Consider the following 19,961-nt stretch of genomic DNA (forward strand, 5'->3'; position numbering starts at 1 on the left):
TATCTGATGGATGTGAAGAGAGCGAAAGGGAAGAACAAACTCAACCAGATGTGAGGGTTTGTCGACTGAAACAGGAGGAAGAAGGAGAGATTAAGACGTTTTTCCTTTTGTTGTGGTGTTTTACTGTGGACAGACAACGACAACCTGAAAAAGCCAACATGGATACATGTTGTTTTCACGTGTAAATAGTACTTTCAGCTCGCCAGCTTAGTGTGGATGAAGCCTCGGTGCCAAAGCTGTTTAGGACAGCAGCGTGAAAGCTGGAGACTCTCCTCCACGAACCTCTGTCTCTGTTTCGTCTCCCCCTTCCTCCCCTCAAATACAAACACTTTCACTTTTTAAACGCTGTCACTGACACTTGTTTGGCTCCCTCTCCGTCTCCCTCCTGCTGATCAGACACTCCTTATCCCTTCTCATAATGTTCTCCCTCCACTCCAGACATATACTCAGCCAGCTGCATACAGCTGTGTCCTGTAGTGTCTGATGATAACATCTTTTATAGGCAGTGAGACAGGCGTTTAGACTGCAACAAATGTAGGATGGTAGTTTAAAATGTACATTTCCTTCAGGACAGCTGTGTTCACACTGACACACACTTTGTTACTGCACAAACACAGGAGGAGGGTCCGAGCAGAAAGTGACAACACGCTTGGAGGTTTTAAAGTCAAGGTGCCAAATACCCACAGTGACGGGTGGAGAGTTTCCTCCGTGTTGTACCTGCTGCGACTCCCGGACTCGTAACTTACTCCCAACGCCACGGGTCACGATCAGCAGACAAACTGGTGCCACTCAACAGAGAAAATATTTTGTAATCTCCTTTTTGTTCTCATCACATCCACTTACAGTAAAAACCAGTCGACAGGATGCCTCACACTGGTTAAACCAACAGTTTGAGGCCAAGTTTGAGGATGAAAATGAATGTGTCGATGGTTGACGCGCCAGAACTTCCCTCAAAACAATTCACTTCTTTATCAGGCCTTTTATTTATTTATCGCTTTGTGTTACTCTTTAACTTCTGTTCTTAATTTGTGGCAAGATTGTTACAAACATGGGAGAGACACAACAATGTGATAGCGTAACGCAGGATATTCAACACTCACCATCTTGAAGCCTCGTGTGTAAAAAACAGTGCTGTCATGGAAACCGCAGACCGGTGCTTCAGGATTAGGTTTGTAAATGATACTGCCAAGCCAAGAAAAATAAGAAATATGATACATATAAAATGCTTTTATCCTTTTAGCTCATTTCAAAACAGCATAAAACAAAACAAATTCTGTTTGAAACTGAATTCAACGTTGATTGGAGAGGATTTTTATGTTTTTTCCCCCCATTTTCATCACAAAAAGAAAAAGAAAAAAGAGAAAATGCTCCAAGCAAAATGCAGTCACTTCCTGTACTTACCATCATTTATGTTCCCAGCTGAAGACACACAGGTCTAATGACCAGATAAAAACACACTGAAGCAAGCAGGTATAGTTCTCACACCTCTCCATCTGGACGGATCATCCCTCAGGTCAATCACAATTGACAGACACACACACACACACAGATTTGAGGAATGCTAAAACAAATGTTGACTGTTTACACTGGACCTGTTGTTATTGTTTATGCACTTTCTTTCAGCTCAGTTGTTGTTGTGGCTGTAAATCTGACATCAGCAGAACCACTCACTCACAGCTTCAGCTACCAGGAGATTAACATTAAAACTTGCACATAAGACTAACGGTACTTTACTTTATGGATCAGTTTCACTGCCATGTTGTATATTCTATTACCACGGGCTGACACGCCTTCAGTTCTTACCCTTCATTAGATTTAATATTGATTGCAACTCACTTTTCACTTGCTCCAGAGTTCAGGCAGTTTCAGCAGTGTCCTTTGATTCCTCACCATTAGATTATATTTCCCTCCTTCACCATGTTGGCACAGCCTGACCCCAGATCTGAGTCTTATGAGTAAAACAAATGCACTCCAGTCAAAGACTTTCCGAAACAAATTATTATCATTACATCTGGAGACATTACCTAGCAATTATCACTCCACCCTGTTATTCTGCTGCAGTTGCTCTGTGGCGTTCATATTAACGCTGGGAGGACATTCTGCAAGGCATCATATCACAAAACACATAAGTATTATTCTCAAAATGATTTATTGCCCCGAGCGATCTGATTTATGAAGCTGTGAAAATCTAGAGGCATCATTTGGATTATAAGAAGGAGAAAAACAGATTTAACAGATGAAACAGCAGGGAAATAACAGTGTGTAACTGATGACAAATACAAATGAGTCCTGCACACAGGTCCTGCAGCATGTCACACATTAAAATGAGTATGACATGCATCTGCTGCCCCCTACTGGTGATGACGGAGCATCTCTTGGCCAGTTTCTAAATGGCACATCTCATACACAGTAAACATAAAATGTAATGCTGAAATTAAAAATGGAGAATTTAGAGGTATTCATTATGTGATGTGTACATGGCATGTCAACTAAAAATTAATAATTTGTGTCCGTAAAATAGTATAAAATGCCATTAATGATATCCCACAGCCCAATGTAATATCTTCAAATGTCTTGTTTTATCCCAAACAGCCATACAAAAATCCAATGATATTCAGTTTACTACTATATACTGTATGTTAAAGTAAAGTATCAAATATTCACAATTGACAACTGGAACCATCAAATGTATTTTTCCCCCTTTTCTATTAAGTGAAATGATCAATACTGAGTCTAGTGTGGCCACCCAACTGGTTAATATTATAATAATGCGAGGTAACTGCAAAATCTCCCAGTGTTATTCATCACGTTTTATGATTTAAATGTTTCTTGTGCTCCTGCTTATTTAGACAAATGTGAAGTCCATCACTCGACTGTGTTAGTGGTATGAACATGCACAGGGCGCCCTCTGGTGTTTATCACTGTATTTTATTTAAACCTAAGCAGTGGACACACTTTCATGAACACCATAACAACTTATTAATGCAGTCCAGTGAAATGACAATGAAACAGATGTCACCGCCTTTAAGTTAAAAATATGGTTATTTGGAGAATGAAGTTGTGTTTTTGAGGCAACACACTATGGTGCTGAACTGCATCGACTGTTAAATGCAGAGATCCGACATCGTGTCCACACAGCGAAGGGAAGAAGATGAGGAGGTGTTATGTGTGACAAACAGCACTCAGGTATCACGAATAAATCAGTTAAATGGACAAAGAAAAACATTAATCTGTTATTATTTACATAGCATTACTGTGGAATAGATACTATGGTTAAGCGTAATTCATGTTTGCAGATTTTGCTGTTGAGTCTTTAGGTAACTAAAGTTTATTGGGATTAAATCATTACCTTCATAAAGTCATAAAAGCACACGCTTCAGTTGGAGTCCTACTCGTGGCGTCCAGCTCCAGTCTGTCTCTCTCTCCAACTTTCCTGTTTCTTTATCACTGTCACTGCATTAAAAGCAAAATGCTCCCAGGGGGAGGGGGCTGGTGATGAAAACTCACTCCTGGAAACACGAGGATAGTCTGAGTTCACTCTGTTGCAGAGTTCCCACAGCGTCAGTTCAGTGAGGCGCTTTGCTGTAGACCTCTCGGACGGCCTTCTGCAGTTTCTTTACCGACTCCATCGCCAGTCTGAAACTTTCGTGGAAGTTGCCGTTACCTTCTTTCACCCAGGCGGCCTGCAGCTCGCTGACCCACGCCAGCACCCCATCCAGCTGCTTCTGCACCTCCTTCTGCTCCTCCAGTTCGGCGAGCAGAGCCTGTCTGGCACAAACCTCTGCTTCATACGCACTCCGGAGGTCGGCCATGGACGACTCCAGCCTCAGCACCTCCTGGCCGGGGGACAGTCAAATCACACACAGATACATTACTACTGCACTGTTCTCCATGACAAACTGTGCAGACGTGAGAAAACTGTACACAATCAAATTAATATTAACAATAAGTTAACACCAGATACAAACAGGGTGGTGTATTGTAAGAGCCACCTGCAGATTAACTTAACAAAATTAGTTGCAAAACCAATGTACAGCACAATATAGTAATTATGGGGTAGGTTTTTACATCCATGTGGGGTATAAACAGGGTATAAACCGTAATATAATGTAATGTTCAGACTTGTTTATACATGAGGGTGGTAACTTCATATATGTCGTGTCGTAATGTTACATAATTTTTATACATTATTATTTCATAGGGTGGTGAATGTGCAGGTCACAACTTCTCCATGAGACCGTTTTTGAGTTGCTGGATGGTGTGATGAGTTTGATGAGGACCTGTACTGTTCACCTCCATTGTGTACATTGAGCAGCTCACGTCTTTCCCCTGCAGATCTCAAAACAACATGCACCGATAATTAAAGGTAATGAACCTACCCCTACTACAGGGATTATGACAATAGGAGAGTTTCCATTCATATTTGAAATAAAAACTTCCATTTGAATAGCTTGTCTGCATGATTACCATGCAATTGACAGACATTGTTGATATTGGCCATGGCCTTGGTATCATTTACAGGTCTGTTTATAAACAGTACGACCACCCTACTCACTGTACAAGTTTAAAATAAAACTTGAATATGATCCTGTGTATTATATGAACAGTTTAGTATTGAATCATGCACAATAACATGGTACTGTATGTTTAAAAACACAATTGTATACAGTGGGGCAGGGTCCCTGCTCTATCTCTCCATCAGTTTGGGGGTCCTTGGCCTGAAAAACGTTGAAGACTCCTGGTTTAAAGACAACATGGGAGCATTTAAATACATGAATTGAACAGTAGCCTGTCCCAGTGGACGACAGCCCCCTCTCTTCCTCTCCCACCCACCTGTAAGTCTTGTGGGCAGTTCCTGTGTGACTGGTCGTCGGGCAGCAGGACGTTTGGCGGCACGGTGAAGCAGCGGTCCATCAGCAGGGCCTCCATCCGCTCCGCCAGCTGCTTGAACCGCTCTTCCAGAAAGTGTTGCAGCTTCTGGCTGCACTCTCTGGCCCGAGCCCGCAGCAGCTCGTCGGCTCCGTCCGCCGCCCCGCCTTTACTCAGCTGCCGCACACACACCTTCTCCACGACGGGTAAAATGTCGCACAGACAGTCCTGGAAAGCGCTGTAGACCCGCAACATGCAGGTCTGCGGCGTAAAACCGAAAAACTGCGCCTCGTACAGCTTTAACGTCGACGGAGGTGGACTGTCCATCCCTGCGTCGCCCTGTTCAACTACATCCATTTCGTTTTCTTCCCGGGTTTCCCGCGCCATGTTGAATCTCTGACGTTTCTTCTTCCACCTCCTCTTGTGACGTAATGGACGTAACCAGACGCAGCGTTAGCGCCACCTCCTGGTATGGAGAGAGTCCGACTCCACAGCTCCAGGACGAATAAACAATATTGATCAATAATAAATGACACAATAGAGTAAAAATAATGACCTACTCTGATTCAACTACGTCTTCTAATATATGTTACCGCACTAAAATTAGAATTAAAGTAGGATAGATCTGTCAACAGTTATAGAAATGTGTTGAGGAGTTCATGCTGGGACATCCGTGTTGAATAAATATCTAATAACAATAATAATCATTGGCAGTGGCTTCATGTGATTCTACATAATGTTAATTTCGTCACGATCTGTTTTATAAGTAAAATACCTGAGTATTTTTGTTTGTTTTTCCGTTGGGCCTCGTCTGTTTTTCAGAACGTTCCCTCTCCGCCGCTCGTTTAAAAACCGTTGACGCTCTGACGTCAGACGCACGCCTCGGGCACGCCTCCTCGTCGCGACGAAGTGCGCAGGCGCGGGCGCGCTAACTTCCTCCTCGGCTGCTGCCTTTTTCCTCGCCTGGTCTGTGTTGATAGCGGCTCCTTCTTCCACACGTGTGGTCATTCATATGTGAATCTCTCTCTTCGGGACCCCGTTTACAAGTTCATCCTTACTCCACCACTATAGGTAAACCCACTGTGGGCGGCGAGCGTGTGCTGTTTGTGCAACTGCGCGGCCGTTTTGCCCGGTTGGGGAGGGGAGGGGGGGGCAGAGGTTACTAAAGGCTCGAAGTTTAGCCGGGTTTGCTGCTGTTAGCTCGGGGATGTTAGCTAGCCGCTGATACGTATACTTTTTTTTTGTTGTGGTGACGCTAGCGTTAGCTAGCTAGCAACCGTAACTAGCCAGACATGATGAACGCAGCCGAAGTAACGCACCACCAGTGTTTTAGCTTGTACGTGTGTCTTCGTGTGAAGCTATAAAAAATGTGATGTTTCCACCGTGTCGTCCCTTTTTCTCCAGGTGTAAAAAGCCATAGAAACCGACACAACCATGGGGGCTTATCTGTCGCAGCCTAACACGACCAAGACCTCTTCCGATGGCGGCAACACCAACATGAGCTACGGCATCTCTGCCATGCAGGGCTGGCGTGTTTCCATGGAGGTGAGCGGAAAATGAGGGGCCGGATCAAAGATGAGCCATGTTGCCGCTCTGTGTCCTGAACCCTGCGAGGAAAAAAAAAAAAGGAGTTTAGAGTTATAAATGGTTGGATGAGGCGTAATAGGCGTCTGTTTGATTGTAGGCGGTGATTGAGTCTCCAGAGTTACACTGAGAGTCCGACCAAACCAGCATCAGCTGCAGCGATGACTTGAAATCCACAATTCAACCACAGGGCTGCTCCTTGCATGCTGAGTTACATTGTAATCACTTCCTCACAGCAGTCAAGAGCCTGTAATTGTTGTCTGCTCTGAGATTCTTGTCTCTTCACTTGTGAAAATAGTCCTTCACTGCAGCTGGCAGCATTTGGAAAAAAAACAACAACACTGCCCTCTATCTAATTTTATTAAACCACCTTTGAGGAAACAAATCACATGTGTTGAGTAGATGTATTTCTAATCAGATACCACCAGTAAAACAATGGTTAAATTGGTTGTCAAGTGATTGCATGCCAGTAATCAAATCCAAAGACGTGAACATCCGTGTGTGCAGTAATGATGACACAAGGCTTTTCTGCAGCTAGAGAGCAGAAACGTTGATGTTTGCCAAAGTTATTTGCCCAGTATATGTATTTATATTGTATGACAGTTATTGGATGGATGTATTATTTCTCTCATCTTATCCCCTCCCACTTGCTTTTCCTGAATATACAGGTTCTCTCTTCTCACCAGAAGAGGGACTTTGATTTCTGTGCTACTGTACCAATTGGTAAATGCTGTCTGTATTTTAATATGCATATTTTTCTGTTTCTTTTTTGCACCACAGGATGCTCACAATTGTATCCTAGACTTTGATGAGGAGACTGCCATGTTTGCTGTGTATGACGGACATGGAGGTAACATACACACTTTACAAAAGGAGTCCTCTATTTATAGTTAGTGCAGTATATATTGCACCATTTACAGCATTTGTTTGCTAAACACCGTTCCTAACGTTGATGGTGTACAACACGTACTGCCCACACAAACGCCACGCAGAGACGGAAATGTTTGTTCCTTTTTTATTTTAGGAGCACAACACACCCATATTTGTGAAGTCTCTCCTCACTTTATAGTTTGTTTATACACCTCTCTGAATACTACACACCTACCCTGAGAATTTATATTACCTGCTGTTCCCGTTTAGGTGAAGAGGTGGCTCTGTACTGTTCAAAGTACCTTCCTGACATCATCAAGGAGCAGAAGACCTACAAAGATGGCAAACTGCAAAAGGTGAAACACCGTGGAAGCCACAATCTGGCCTACTCATCTTCAACTACTCTGACAGAGCAGAGGATTATGTCACTTTATCACTCTGAGCTCTCTTTGATGTAGGGCTGCAACTTACGATTATTTTCATTATCGATTATTTAAACGATTAATCGATTAGTTGTTTGGTCAATAAAATGTTGAAAAATATCAATCAGTGTTTTCCAAACCACAAAATTATGTCCTCAAATGTCTTGTTTTGTACACAAACCCTAGAGATACTCAGTATATTGTCGTAAAGTAACAAAGAAACCAGAAATATTCTCATTTAAGAAGCTGAAATCAGAGAATTTTGACTTTTTTTTTCCCTTCAAAAACTACTCAAACCGATTATTCGACTGTCAAAATAGTTGACGATTAATTCAATAATCGATAATTGTTCGATTAATTGTTGCAGTTGTACTTTGATATGATCTCCAACATGATTGTTATCACTTTTAAACCCAGTATTGCATTGTGACACTTGTGACTTTTGCTGAGAACACCTTTTCGCATGTGGTTTCCAGGCACTGGAGGACGCCTTCTTGGCCATCGACACCAGAATGACCACAGAAGATGTCATCAAAGAGCTGGTGCAGATTGCTGGACGACCCACGGAGGAGCCACCTGCTGAAAAGGTGGCAGAGGAGGATGACTGTGAGTAGACACAATAACCTTTAGGGTTAGGGTCCTGCTGCCACATCTTACAAAAATCGTAGAGGGAACACTGCAAAGCATTCTTATAAACACTAATAATGACCTCATACCACAGAGGAAACAACAAGAAAACGTCACTGAAGTGGATCAAGAACTGCAGTTTCAAATAAAGAGGCCCAACTTCGGAATAACTCCATGTTTGTGTTTTTCTTCCAGTGGAAACAGAGGAGGCAGCTTTGCTCCACGAGGAGGCTACAATGACCATAGAGGAGCTGCTGGTGCGCTACGGCCAGAACCGCAATGCTGTCAAACATGCTTCTGCCCTCAGGTAGATCAGCAAACTCTTGTCCAATATTTTTTTTTCTCACAGGGAGACAAACTAGAACTACTTGAAGACAAACATCTAATAAAATGGCTTTATCATTTTCCTGAAAATGTTACTTTTGCAGTGAAAGTGCATCTTGTGTAAGTCCAACCTGTGAGGTGAAAAAATGTTTTATATTCCATTGATCATCTCATTGTTTAACATCCTGTTACGCCAACCTTTTGTAACCAGAATCATATAACTTAAAGGAAGTGATGAGAAAGCCAAACCACACCCTTTTTATTTAAAGCTTTTGGTCATTTTGTTGATTGCATGTGATAATGTATGTTTGAATTTTGTGAAAATCGTCCATATCCATCACACCAGACGCCTGTCTTTGCTGGGACTCTGTCATTTTTCATGATGGGATCGACATGTCAAACAACAGCCGTTCAAATTTTAACACTCAGGTTTTTGACCCCTTTATTTTCTATTTGTTTTTTGTTCTTAGTGCAGCTGCTAAGAAAGCTGCCTGCCAACACGCTGAGGCCTCAGGAGACAAAAAAGAAGGTGGGGAAGGACCGAAGAAAGAGGGAGTGAATGGGGAGGTGGAGGAGGAGAGCAACGGGAAGGTGAAGGGCACCGAAGGAGCGGCAGCGTGTGGGTCTAAGCTGAGAGCCTGTCGGAGAATAGGAGGAGGTGAAGGCAGCGCCGGTGCAGGTACAGAGCTGGGACTCGTTTGTTTCTGCTAACACATGAGATGGAAAGAGTTACATTAATGTAGTTCTACAATATGGAAACAATGAGTGAAAATAAAACGATCATGGATGGATGAATGATGATGGTGTGGAACTTGTGACTTCACAAAATTTGAGCACCTACTAAATACCCTCTCCTTATTGGTCCTTCTCTTCTTTTTCTTCTCTCCCTCTTGTTTGCTCCTCTTGTCCCTGACAGCAGCGGACTGTGGAGAGTCGGGAAGCTCCAACGGAGAAGAAAAGGCCGGCAAGGCAGAGGGAGACGCTGGTCCTTCCTGCTCCTCCTTGTCCTCCAAGGCTGCCGGAGATTCAAAGTCCAGGTTCTTCGATGACAGCGAGGAGTCTGAGGAGGGAGAAGAAGAGGAGGTCAGTGATGAGGAGGTGAGAGCAGGAGAGCAAAACAGATTTATCCATGACTGTGAAAGCTCAGTGTCTTTGAAAAACAATGTAATAACTGTTGTTTGTTTTGTTTTTTATTAGGATGGCAGTGAAGAGGAAGAGGGGGACAGCAGTGAGATGGAAGAAGAGGAGGATACAGAGGAAGGAGAGGAAGACTCAGAGGATGAAGAAGAGGAGGAAATGTGTCTACCTGGAATGGATGGCAAGGAGGAGGTGTGTACAGTATAAACACCAACTACATGTAGTACAGTCAACGTATTAGGCCTCATTGCACAGTCAGATGTTGCATGTTTGTTTTTTTTGTGCTGAATATCTATAATTGATTAGCTGAGTTAAGCGCTGGATTGTAGAGAGTTGTTCAAAAATATTTATGTAATGGTCATTCCAGTCATTTAGTGGCCATGTCAGCTCGAGGGGGGGAAGAACAAACCAATGTTCTGCAGTTAATCCGGTACCGAAACGTCATTTTCATATTAAAAGATTCTTACATACGGAGCCAAGAGTGTGCTAGACTTATTTATTTTCAGTTTACACTTTCAGTGATTAGCATCTCCCAAATGAACTGTTGGTGTGCGTTACCTCCCTCCCCAATACGGTGATTAATCACACTTTCTGTTCTCAAGGCTGTCGATTCATCGCTGCAGTCTTGGCTCTGAACACTGAACATTATTCCTGATGCAAGAAATTCATAGCGAACACAAAGTTATTATTATTATCCACTCATCATTTGCAAGTGCTTGAACAGACTTGTCATAAATTAGACGTTATTATGCAAATGTTCATTAGTCATTATGAACCATTATTTTGTTTCCCCATGGGGATAAAAGAAACGACCAGAAATGTTTCTTTTCAGTGCCACAGATTGGCCGAGTGAGCAGTCGCTGTTCGTCGTTGGCCTTTTCAAGAGCACAGTTGTAATTGCAAGCTATGAATCCAACAAACGGTTCTCCAACGAGTTGGACAGCTGCACAGCTGCAGAAGCCAAACGTAATGACTTGTGATGAGTTTATGTAAATAGAAGAGGTTTTAATGGCTGCCCTTTTTTTTAATTGGCTGAAAAATGCCTTCAAGCTTTGATTTATTTTGTTGGTGGAAGCCGTCGTGAAATTTAAACAATGTTGTCACATTTTAACAGCCTGGCTCGGACAGCGGCACCACAGCTGTCGTGGCTCTGATCCGAGGGAAGCAGCTGATCGTGGCCAACGCTGGAGACTCTCGCTGCGTGGTGTCTGAACGCGGTAAGTCCGAAACATTGTTTACCTTTTGTGATGCATGTGCTGTTGTGACATGTATATTAAATACGATTTAAGAACTTCAGTTGGAGTCTGTGAGCCCTGTTGCAATCAAGTCACATCATTGTATGTTTGCTTTTCCTGCTATTTTTACAGCCCCATCAGGTTGATACAGTATATTATGGTGCACAGAACTCCTCTTCTCTGTCCCCTTACCTTATATGTAGTTTGTTTGTTTTTATCCTGAAGGCCTCATTTTTCTCTCTATTTAATCCCAGTGTTTGGGTTTTTCATTTGTAGTGTCGTATATTTCAATGAAAGCTGTTGCATTATATGAAATTCTTTGTTGCGTTGCCATAGGCAAAGCTGTGGACATGTCATACGACCACAAGCCAGAGGACGAGGTGGAGCTAGCTCGCATCAAAAACGCCGGAGGAAAAGTGACCATGGACGGACGGGTCAACGGTGGACTGAACCTCTCCAGGGCCATTGGTACAACCAAACCCATGCACGATCTTTAGATGAGTCCCGAGATAAGCAGCATGAATAAAACTAATGTCGTTTGTTTATCTCAGGCGACCACTTCTATAAGAGGAACAAGGCTCTGCCCCCAGAGGAGCAGATGATCTCTGCGATGCCGGACGTCAAAGTTCTGACGCTAAATGACGACAACGACTTCATGGTCATCGCCTGTGACGGCATCTGGTGAGTAACGGTGGCCTCGCATTTCATTTTACAAAGGGAATCATAAGTTCTTTTTCACACAGACGGCTACTGTAACTGCAGGTAGTTTTGATATTTGAAACAATCAAGCTGCTTTTAGTAGTGTTAATTTTGGCAGCTATCAAATGTCCTTGTTAGTTTTGGTCATATTTAGTCTACCCCATCCTGTTTTTATTCAGTCAAGTTTTAGTCGACTAAAAGTCTAAGCATTTTAGTCTTGTATTAGTCAAAGAAAACAACTACAATGAAACAAACAATGAAAACTGCTGATATATGCATCCTGACATGGAAGATGTACTGATTTGCTAATTTATATTTGAGCCACTGACTGATTAAATTACACATCTCAACATGGCATGTCGTTCTCAACAGCATAGTAGGGATGCACATTATCTGTTAAACCGTTACAAGAACTTTGACCAATTAATAGTCAATAGTAATTAATTTTTTAATTATCTCCTTATGTCGTCAACTCATGGGGGTGTGTCGACACGTGCAGACTTCCACGTGTGCCTTCACTCATATTTCACAGCAAAAAATTATAAGGGTCGGCTTCTTAGCCCAAAGTATGTGCCAGTTGAGCAGTGCAGTCCCCGTGAAGGAAGGTCAGACGATAAACTCCTACACGGACGTCTGCATGTGCGTCACCTGTAAGGGCAGTGCTGTCTTTTTTCGTCAACAATATTGCATGTTGGTAATCGTCACAGTGGCATGACGACGGTGCCATCTTGTCATTGTCTCGTCTTCGTCAGTGAAAAAAAAGGTTGTTGATGAATATATTTCGTCATAGTTTTCGTTAGCGAAATTAACACTAGCTTTTAGGTGATCAGCATCAAAGTTTCCCTGTTTATCAGGTTGAACTTCTTGTTGTTTGGTACTTGCTTTACCAAAAGCAGAGCTATTCTTCAATCTCTTCACTTCCCATTTGACATTATTTATATTATTTGATGGACAGTTTCACAAGAATTTAATCAAATGTTTTCAGCTCTTAATTGTCTTAATCTTGGGAAATCACTGATCACTGACATTTGACACTTTATAAGCTTGAAGTTGTGTTTTTTTTCCTCTTTGATTTATCACTCTTGATAACCTGTGTCTCCGTGTGTGTGTGCAGGAATGTGTTAAGCAGTCAGGAGGTTGTGGACTTTATCTCTGAGAGGATCAAACCAGACCAGAGTGGCCAGGCCAGACCCCTCTCGTCTATAGTGGAAGAGGTGAGACACTGAAACTGCAGCTGGATCCAGAGCACAAGAATCAGAACACACCAAAACTAACGTAGTGTAGTTTACATTCAGTGACCCCAGAAAGAAATGATCTATATCTCGATTATAGATTCAAGAACTTTATTTTGCCATTTTCTGCACAGACAACCTGGGTACAATATGAATTTTTGTGCGGAGTCCCCCAGGAGCCAGACTGAGTAAAAAGAGTTAAGAAGTTTTAAAAGAATTTTAAAGGAATTAGTCAAGGCAAAAAAGACAAAGAAAACATCAATAACTAACATAGATAAATGACATTTAAGAAATTAATAAAACACACAGAAAAAGCTGCCAAAATATATTATATACACAGAAATTTAAATGTATGTAAGGTCCATTTAAAATGCAAAAGTGTCAGAGATGTCCGTGGTGTAACAGTTTTGCAAAGTATTTTGCATTTGCTATGAGTCTCACTGTGGCAGGGAAAAAGCTGTTGTAGAAGCGTGTTCGGTGTGTGGTTATCCTCTCCCATTCCCTGTTCCCATTTTCTTTTCTGCGAGTGGCACGGGGCAGTTTCAAAGACTGAAAGCTTGGTCCTTTCCAAAGTATTAGTCACTTTACAATAATGTGTAATCACTGCGTCATCTGTCTTGTAGCTTAAAGCAGAAGTGAGTGATCCGGTCGTTTTCGCTAATGCTGCGTTCCAGGCAGGCTTTTGAAATCGTAAATTACAGCTTCAAGTCACAACTTACGACTTTGTAGCGTTCCAGGCAACCCACTCGTGTTTTTCCGACCTGTTTTACCGGTGAAAGTCACTATAACGGCCACTCGTAACTTCCGACCGGTGAACTCGTACCAGATCGAACTGGTACCACTTCACGGTCGGAAAAATACGAGTTTCATTGAACGCACCATAACAGTCCTCGTCGCTACGTCACCACATTCACGGCGTTCCTTGGCTGCACACACAGCCCTGCATGCCGTTCTCTCTCCTCATTGGATAAAAACTGTAGGATACGATAAATGTTTTCTCTTCGGCTCAGAGCAGAGCAGAGGGACTGAGAGACCCGTGTTTCAGTCTAAACACTCTATGTAAGTGATTGCTGTCGGAAGATATAACTATTTAAGACTTATATTAACACAAATATATCACTCACTTCTGCTTTAAGTCAAGTTCACTCCCAGACATTTTCCACAGTTTGCTGCCTTTTTTAATCCCAACTCCCATGTGCTCCCTCCTCACAGCTGGTGGACCACTGCTTGGCTCCCGACACATCTGGAGACGGGACAGGGTGTGATAACATGACCTGCATCATCATCACCCTCCGGCCACACCTGTCCTCGTCTCAGTCGGACGACACAAAGAAGAGGAAGCACCCGGAAGAGGCGGAGGGGGGCGAGCCAGAGGAGAACGGAAACAGCAAAAAGGCTAAAAGTGACTAAAGGAAAAAGAGAAACTGTCGCAGGGGGAGCAGCAGGTCCCAGTCTACCCCAGATTCGCCCAGAGACGCGTTCTGTTCAAAATTAATTCCTTACCTCACAAACATCAGTTCGCCCTCAGACAGAAAATGTAAATGCTATACATATGCTCAAAGATCAACTGATCTGTGGTCATCGGTATAGTTTTTGACCTCTGTTTAAGGTGGATTCTCACTTTAACTGCCCCTCCAGTTGTTTTTTTTTTGTTTTTGTTTTGTTTGGTCTCATTGGAAAGAAGCTGGTAACGGTTAAACTTTTTAAAAATTCAGAGCAGGTAGACTCAACACTCACTGGCATGCTCATCACTCTACTTGTATCTGTGACTGTCCCAACTTGGCATTGCGTAAAGGTAACATCAGGAAACACATCTTGAATGACAGGATTCAACCGTCATTGGTCGACCAGACTGAACCTTTATGATGCCGTGAGACTGCGGATGCTAGTCTAGTGTTGCACTGAATGTGTTGACGCCCTGTTTCAGACTCCTCTCTTGTGTCTGTTAAAGTCATACTTCAACAGAGAGGACCTGAATGATATAAGGGTACTACTCCAGTCCCTCTACTTTGCCTTTTTTTTTCTCAATAGCAGCCATTGAGAAGTGAGGATGTTTTTTTTTTTTTAGTCTTGTTAGTCCCAACACCCCCCCCTAAATACTTCACCATGATCCTGCCTTTCTTTTAATTCCTGCTTTGTGTCTTGTCTTGATAAACATCTGTAAATTTCCAGATTCTGAAAAGATGCCAGGGTTTTGGGAACGAGTGTACTTTTCATCTTTAGGAGATGATAGCAGGGAAACGGAGGCAAGCAACGCGTGTCTCTTGCTGTATGTCCACCCAGACGGAGGTGTTGATCGAAGCCCTGGACTGGCAATCCACGTGCAGCTCGTCTTCAGGACTTCTTATCTTCCTCCATCCCGTTTACTTTCCCTGTCTGTCCCCCAGGTCTCCATTGAAAGGTCTTTATCTCTTGACCATGTGTTTTATTTAAAAAGTATTTCCACTCAGATTGTCATATTTTTCATTTTTGATGAATCAGTCCTCTGGCAGTTTTTAAAAGAGAGAAAAAAAAAACCTTTTTGTGAGCACACCCTGAAAAAACGCCCCGACACTGGACTGTGGAGAGGATGCACAAGGTAATTTCTTTTGAGTGGAAATACAATTTGAAGTTCAGAGCACCAAGACAATGTAACTGTTTAGAGGATTATTTTCTTTACTTGCAGCAACCTTGTTTAAAACCATCTTGTGTGACTGTAAGTTTGTTTCTAGTGATCTATCTCGTCACCATGCCCTTTTTTCTGTACATAGTTTTTTCAATACTTGTAATTGAAGAAAAAGAAAAGGCTTTTTCTTTGTAATTGTGAGTCAATGTGACATTTTGGTGCATACTCTTTTGACACCAGTATGTAAGTACATACAATACATTTTTTTAAATAAGGAGATAAACGGTATTCCTGTGTGTTTCTTTAAAAACAACCACCACAATGTCAGCTTTTATTCACAAAGGTCTGAGAAGTCTTTCATTGTGAAACTCAAGTGACCAAAACATTTCTCAGGTATTTTTCCCTAAAAAAAAAAAAGTTGTGTTAAGTAATGCATTTTTCCATTGTGACTTTTGTAATGTCACATCCATGTTCGTGGTTAAGAAATACTGCCTGCTACTTTTCTCACTTTTTTCAAGGGCAAAATATGTTGCAAATCAAAGCTGAAATTTGATTTGACTTGAGGGGCCACACAGCAAGTCATTCTGGTGATGTTCATCTGTTCAACAAAAGACATCTCCACAAACACTGAACACCTCTGATGGAAGAAACACTCATGTTTCTGAGGGTCTCTTTCCATTGGGAGGTGTTCTTCACTTTATACATACAAACGGGTGCTTTTATTTTTTGAAAATCAGAGGAATCTGGCTAATCACAGGTTTAAACATAAGCTCCTGTCCTTTTTTTTTAATATTAGAAATAGATGAAAAGTCAGGGAGACTGGGAGCTTATTATTAAATGTTATAGCAAATTCATTCAAACCTTTATTCTCGAAAAGGACATTGAGGCATTTGCGATGAGATCACAATTCAAATCAAAAGCATGTATAAGAGCATATGCACAATTAGGACAAATCGCAAATAATAAACCATATGCCTAATTAGGATGAGACACAATTGCAAAACGTAAAATTTAAGAATTAAAAACAGACTGGTGGGGAGGTTTGAGATTATGTTTTTGTAATGTCCATAGGATAGAGGAGTTGAAGATCATTCTAGGAGGCAGCTGCATCATAGCAAAAGGCAGACTTACCAAGTTCAGTCTGGACCTGGGGGAATGGACATGGACCATGAACCAAATTAAAGGACCATGCATTCAGCCATGGGGGCACTGCAGCTAATCGCATATGACATGTGTACACCCTGGACATGTCACCACGTCTTGGTCTGCATGTCTTTGGACAGTGGGAGGAAGCTGGAGAGATATTTATGGACCATGCATTTAGTAACTGTGAAATTATTTCACTCAACGCCACTCATCATGTGAACCTCACGGTGGCGCTGTGCTGTTTGACATTTGCAGAGCAATCACTGAGCAGAGCTGTTGAGACATCTCCAACCAAGTGATGCAGCCACCACAGATGTTCCTGTAGATGGCAGCAGAAATGCTTGTGGCCGCTTCACTGAGCTTCTGATCTATTGTGTTATCATGATCCCAAAAGCAGGGAGATGTTGTCTGTCATGTGTCTTAAAGGGTCCGGAGGGTCTGATCCCGACCACGGTGCCGTCAGTGGACTCTCACACCTTCAACCAGACTGGACAGTACAACAGTCCAAACTCCTCCTGTTGTCTTTTAGTATTGTGAAAAGCCGTTTGCCCTTCATGGCAGATGATCACAATGCATCCCATGAAGAGGTAATGACTTAGTTATACTTTAAATCTCCATGGAAACCCGCAAAGTAAAAGAGGACAGACCTTAGCTCCCATCAGCCCCGGGGGCCTCTCTGTCCTGCCCCGCCATTGGCCGCTGCTCCGCGGTCCTGGTGGCTGCTCTGTCTGTTCCCCGAGGATCACTGCTGCTGCAGGAACAATAGAAAGCACGAGAGGAAACACACACTGTCCTTGGAATCTAAAAATGTCATCACAGACACACACACACACACCAGAATACACACATTTTCTGTCTGTCTTTAACAGGCAGGATGTTTTTTGTTCTCATAGTGTAGATTAGTGGTTTCAGTGTGTGTGTGTGGACACAGTTAAGTATGAGCAAAGTTTGTCAGACCGACCGTTGGTTTTCGTGCTCAAAGAGACAGAAATAAAAGGCCAAAACTCACCGTGCGTCTGTGTGTGTGTGAACACGACTGTTTTGTCCTTGGACTTATGATTATCATGAATAAAACTACTCTGTTCTGTTTGAGGTCAGATTACTATCTGAGGCAGAGGAAGCCACATTTATGACCTACAACATTTAGATTTTCATGGACGTTATGTTTGCATATTTCTGAAATACTACGGAAGCTGTTCCTGGCAGATTTTTCACTGCAGTAACTATATGAAAAAAAAATGTTTCTAAAAGGCCACTACTATGTAGCTCAATAGTGGCCTTGTCCAGCTGTTTGTGTTGGGGGGGAGTTGCTTCTGTCTCCAGTCTCTTAAACTTGACGAATGGCAGCGGAGTAGAACCACAGGAGTCCAACCAGACTGCAATAGTACATATAGAACTGTGTGTGTGTGTGTGTGTGTGTGTGTGTGTGTGTGTGTGTGTGTGTGTGTGTGTGTGTGTGTGTGTGTGTGTGTGTGTGTGTGTGTGTGTGTGTGTGTCGTCTAGCCAGCAGGTCTTATATAGAAAGCTAGACCACAATAGCAGGTTGTAGTTAGACACAGTGAGCATTCATCACGACTCGCACAGTCTTTTTTGATATCCTGTGCCTCTTGCCCCGAAAACTGCACTGGCTCCGTTGCCCTCACATTGCAGAGGGTTCAGCAAAGTCCCACACATACACACGCACACACACTCCTGTGGTCACACAATGTCTGTTTAAATACGGGCTGAGAACAGAAATAGTTTATTACAAGGTCTTTTGCAGAGTTGCATACCTCCACACTGCATTCCTCTAACTAATGTTATCATAGCAGCAGCAGCAATGGTAGTTGTAATAAAAGACATGATAGAGAAAGACAGGAGGCAGGTTTAGACACAGATGTTGATGTTGTTATGATATTCTGTCATCGATGGACTATTGGTGTGTGTTTCTCTGCCACAGGTCAACGTTTCCTGATTGTGAGTCGTTGCAGCCATCGTTGTGTTAACGAGAAAAGAGGTCACTCGTCAGGACATGATGGATTTCACTCACGTAAACCAAATCATCGTCATAACCACACGTCAAAAACCTCTAAATCCAGACATACACACTTCAGGTTTTGAAGAATTGAGGACCAGACAAACGCACCTGTACACAACACACACACACACACACACACACACACACACACACACACACACACACACACACACACAGAGAGGATGTTTCTGGATCTGACATGCTGAAACATCCTGCCAGCAGAAGAACAGCTGACTGTGGCATCTTCGTGTGTGTGTGTGTGTGTGTGTGTGTGTGTGTGTGTGTGTGTGTGTGTGTGTGTGTGTGTGTGTGTGTGTGTGTGTGTGTGTGTGTGTGTGTGTGTGTGTGTGTGTGTGTGTGTGTGTGTGTGTGTGTGTGCGTGTGCGTGTGCGTGTGCGTGTGTGTGTGTGTGTGTTTGCTTCATCAGCATCAGGTTAAGCATCTTAGATAACCTGATAGTTGTTGTTATAGGAAAACAGGGAAATTCCCCACATCCTTCTTTCTTTCTTTCCCTCTTCTCCTTTTCACCTCTCTTGTGCCCTGCTTGCCATTTTTACTCTGACACCCACTCCAACTTCCTTCCTCCTCTTCACTCCACTTCCTACCCCCTTCCCTCCTCTGTCCTCTGATCTGTCCTCTCTGTTTCCTGATCACTTTGTCGTGTCTCAGTCTCTCTTTTCCTCTTCCTGTATCCCACCATGTAGCTTTTAGCCTCACCTCACTTTGGGAGACTATCAACGTTATGATTATTCTGTCCTGCTTCAGCTATACATACAGTATATGTATAAACATTTATCCCTTTTCAGACATTTTTTCTCAATTTTAATGATTCAGGTTACATAGTTTTGCCATTACTTGTTATTGAAGAAATTGAAAATGCTTTTTCTTTAAGAAATATTTTACTTATTAAAGCAGAAGTGAGTGATATATTTGTGTTAATATAAGTCTTAAATAGTTATATCTTCCGACAGCAATCACTTACATAGAGTGTTTGGACCGAAACACGGGTCTCTCAGTCCCCCTGCTCTGCTCTGAGCCGAAGAGAAAACATTTATCGTATCCTACAGTTTTTATCCAATGAGGAGAGAGAACGGCATGCAGGGCTGTGTGTGCAGCCAAGGAACGCCGTGAATGTGGCGACGTAGGGACGAGGACTGTTATGGTGCGTTCAAGGAAACTCATAACTCGTGTTTT

At 42.6% G+C, this 19,961-nt stretch overlaps 2 protein-coding genes across 3 annotated transcripts; one reads left to right on the forward strand and one right to left on the reverse strand.

Moving 5' to 3' along the window:
• Nucleotides 1–3,516: 3,516 nt before the first annotated feature.
• mis12 (MIS12 kinetochore complex component) lies at nt 3,517–5,256 on the reverse strand (the record flags this gene model as incomplete). The annotated part of the gene is made up of 2 exons (XM_083998772.1): nt 3,517–3,836; nt 4,834–5,256. 2 exons carry the CDS (start codon nt 5,254–5,256, stop codon nt 3,567–3,569), a joined length of 693 nt encoding a protein of 230 aa, XP_083854898.1. The 3' UTR covers nt 3,517–3,566.
• A 521-nt stretch (nt 5,257–5,777) lies between these two features.
• On the forward strand, nt 5,778–15,872 carry ppm1g (protein phosphatase, Mg2+/Mn2+ dependent, 1G). Of its 2 annotated transcripts, none has more exons than XM_083997883.1 (14): nt 5,778–5,940; nt 6,274–6,414; nt 7,234–7,303; nt 7,594–7,679; nt 8,222–8,351; nt 8,568–8,679; nt 9,167–9,375; nt 9,613–9,794; nt 9,894–10,025; nt 10,948–11,050; nt 11,405–11,536; nt 11,620–11,749; nt 12,882–12,981; nt 14,212–15,872. In XM_083997883.1, exons 2-14 carry the CDS (start codon nt 6,304–6,306, stop codon nt 14,407–14,409), a joined length of 1,695 nt encoding a protein of 564 aa, XP_083854009.1. In that variant the 5' UTR covers nt 5,778–5,940; nt 6,274–6,303; the 3' UTR covers nt 14,410–15,872. The 2 variants fall into 2 exon arrangements, with proteins under 2 accessions (XP_083854009.1, XP_083854010.1); XM_083997884.1 differs by having other exon boundaries at nt 9,613–9,779.
• The last annotated feature ends 4,089 nt before the right edge of the window (nt 15,873–19,961 follow it).

This window comes from Trachurus trachurus (genome assembly GCF_905171665.1).
Source record: "Trachurus trachurus genome assembly, chromosome: 3".
NCBI lineage: Eukaryota > Metazoa > Chordata > Actinopteri > Carangiformes > Carangidae > Trachurus > Trachurus trachurus.

What these genes read in the sequence shown, in the direction of transcription:
- ppm1g (XM_083997883.1), top strand. Translation starts at nt 6,304, where the DNA reads ATGGGGGCTTATCTGTCGCAGCCTAACACGACCAAGACCTCTTCCGAT. An exon ending in GCTGGCGTGTTTCCATGGAG is followed by an intron (nt 6,415 to 7,233) that starts GTGAGCGGAAAA and finishes TTTGCACCACAG; the next exon opens with GATGCTCACAATTGTATCCT. An exon ending in CTGCGTGGTGTCTGAACGCG is followed by an intron (nt 11,051 to 11,404) that starts GTAAGTCCGAAA and finishes GCGTTGCCATAG; the next exon opens with GCAAAGCTGTGGACATGTCA.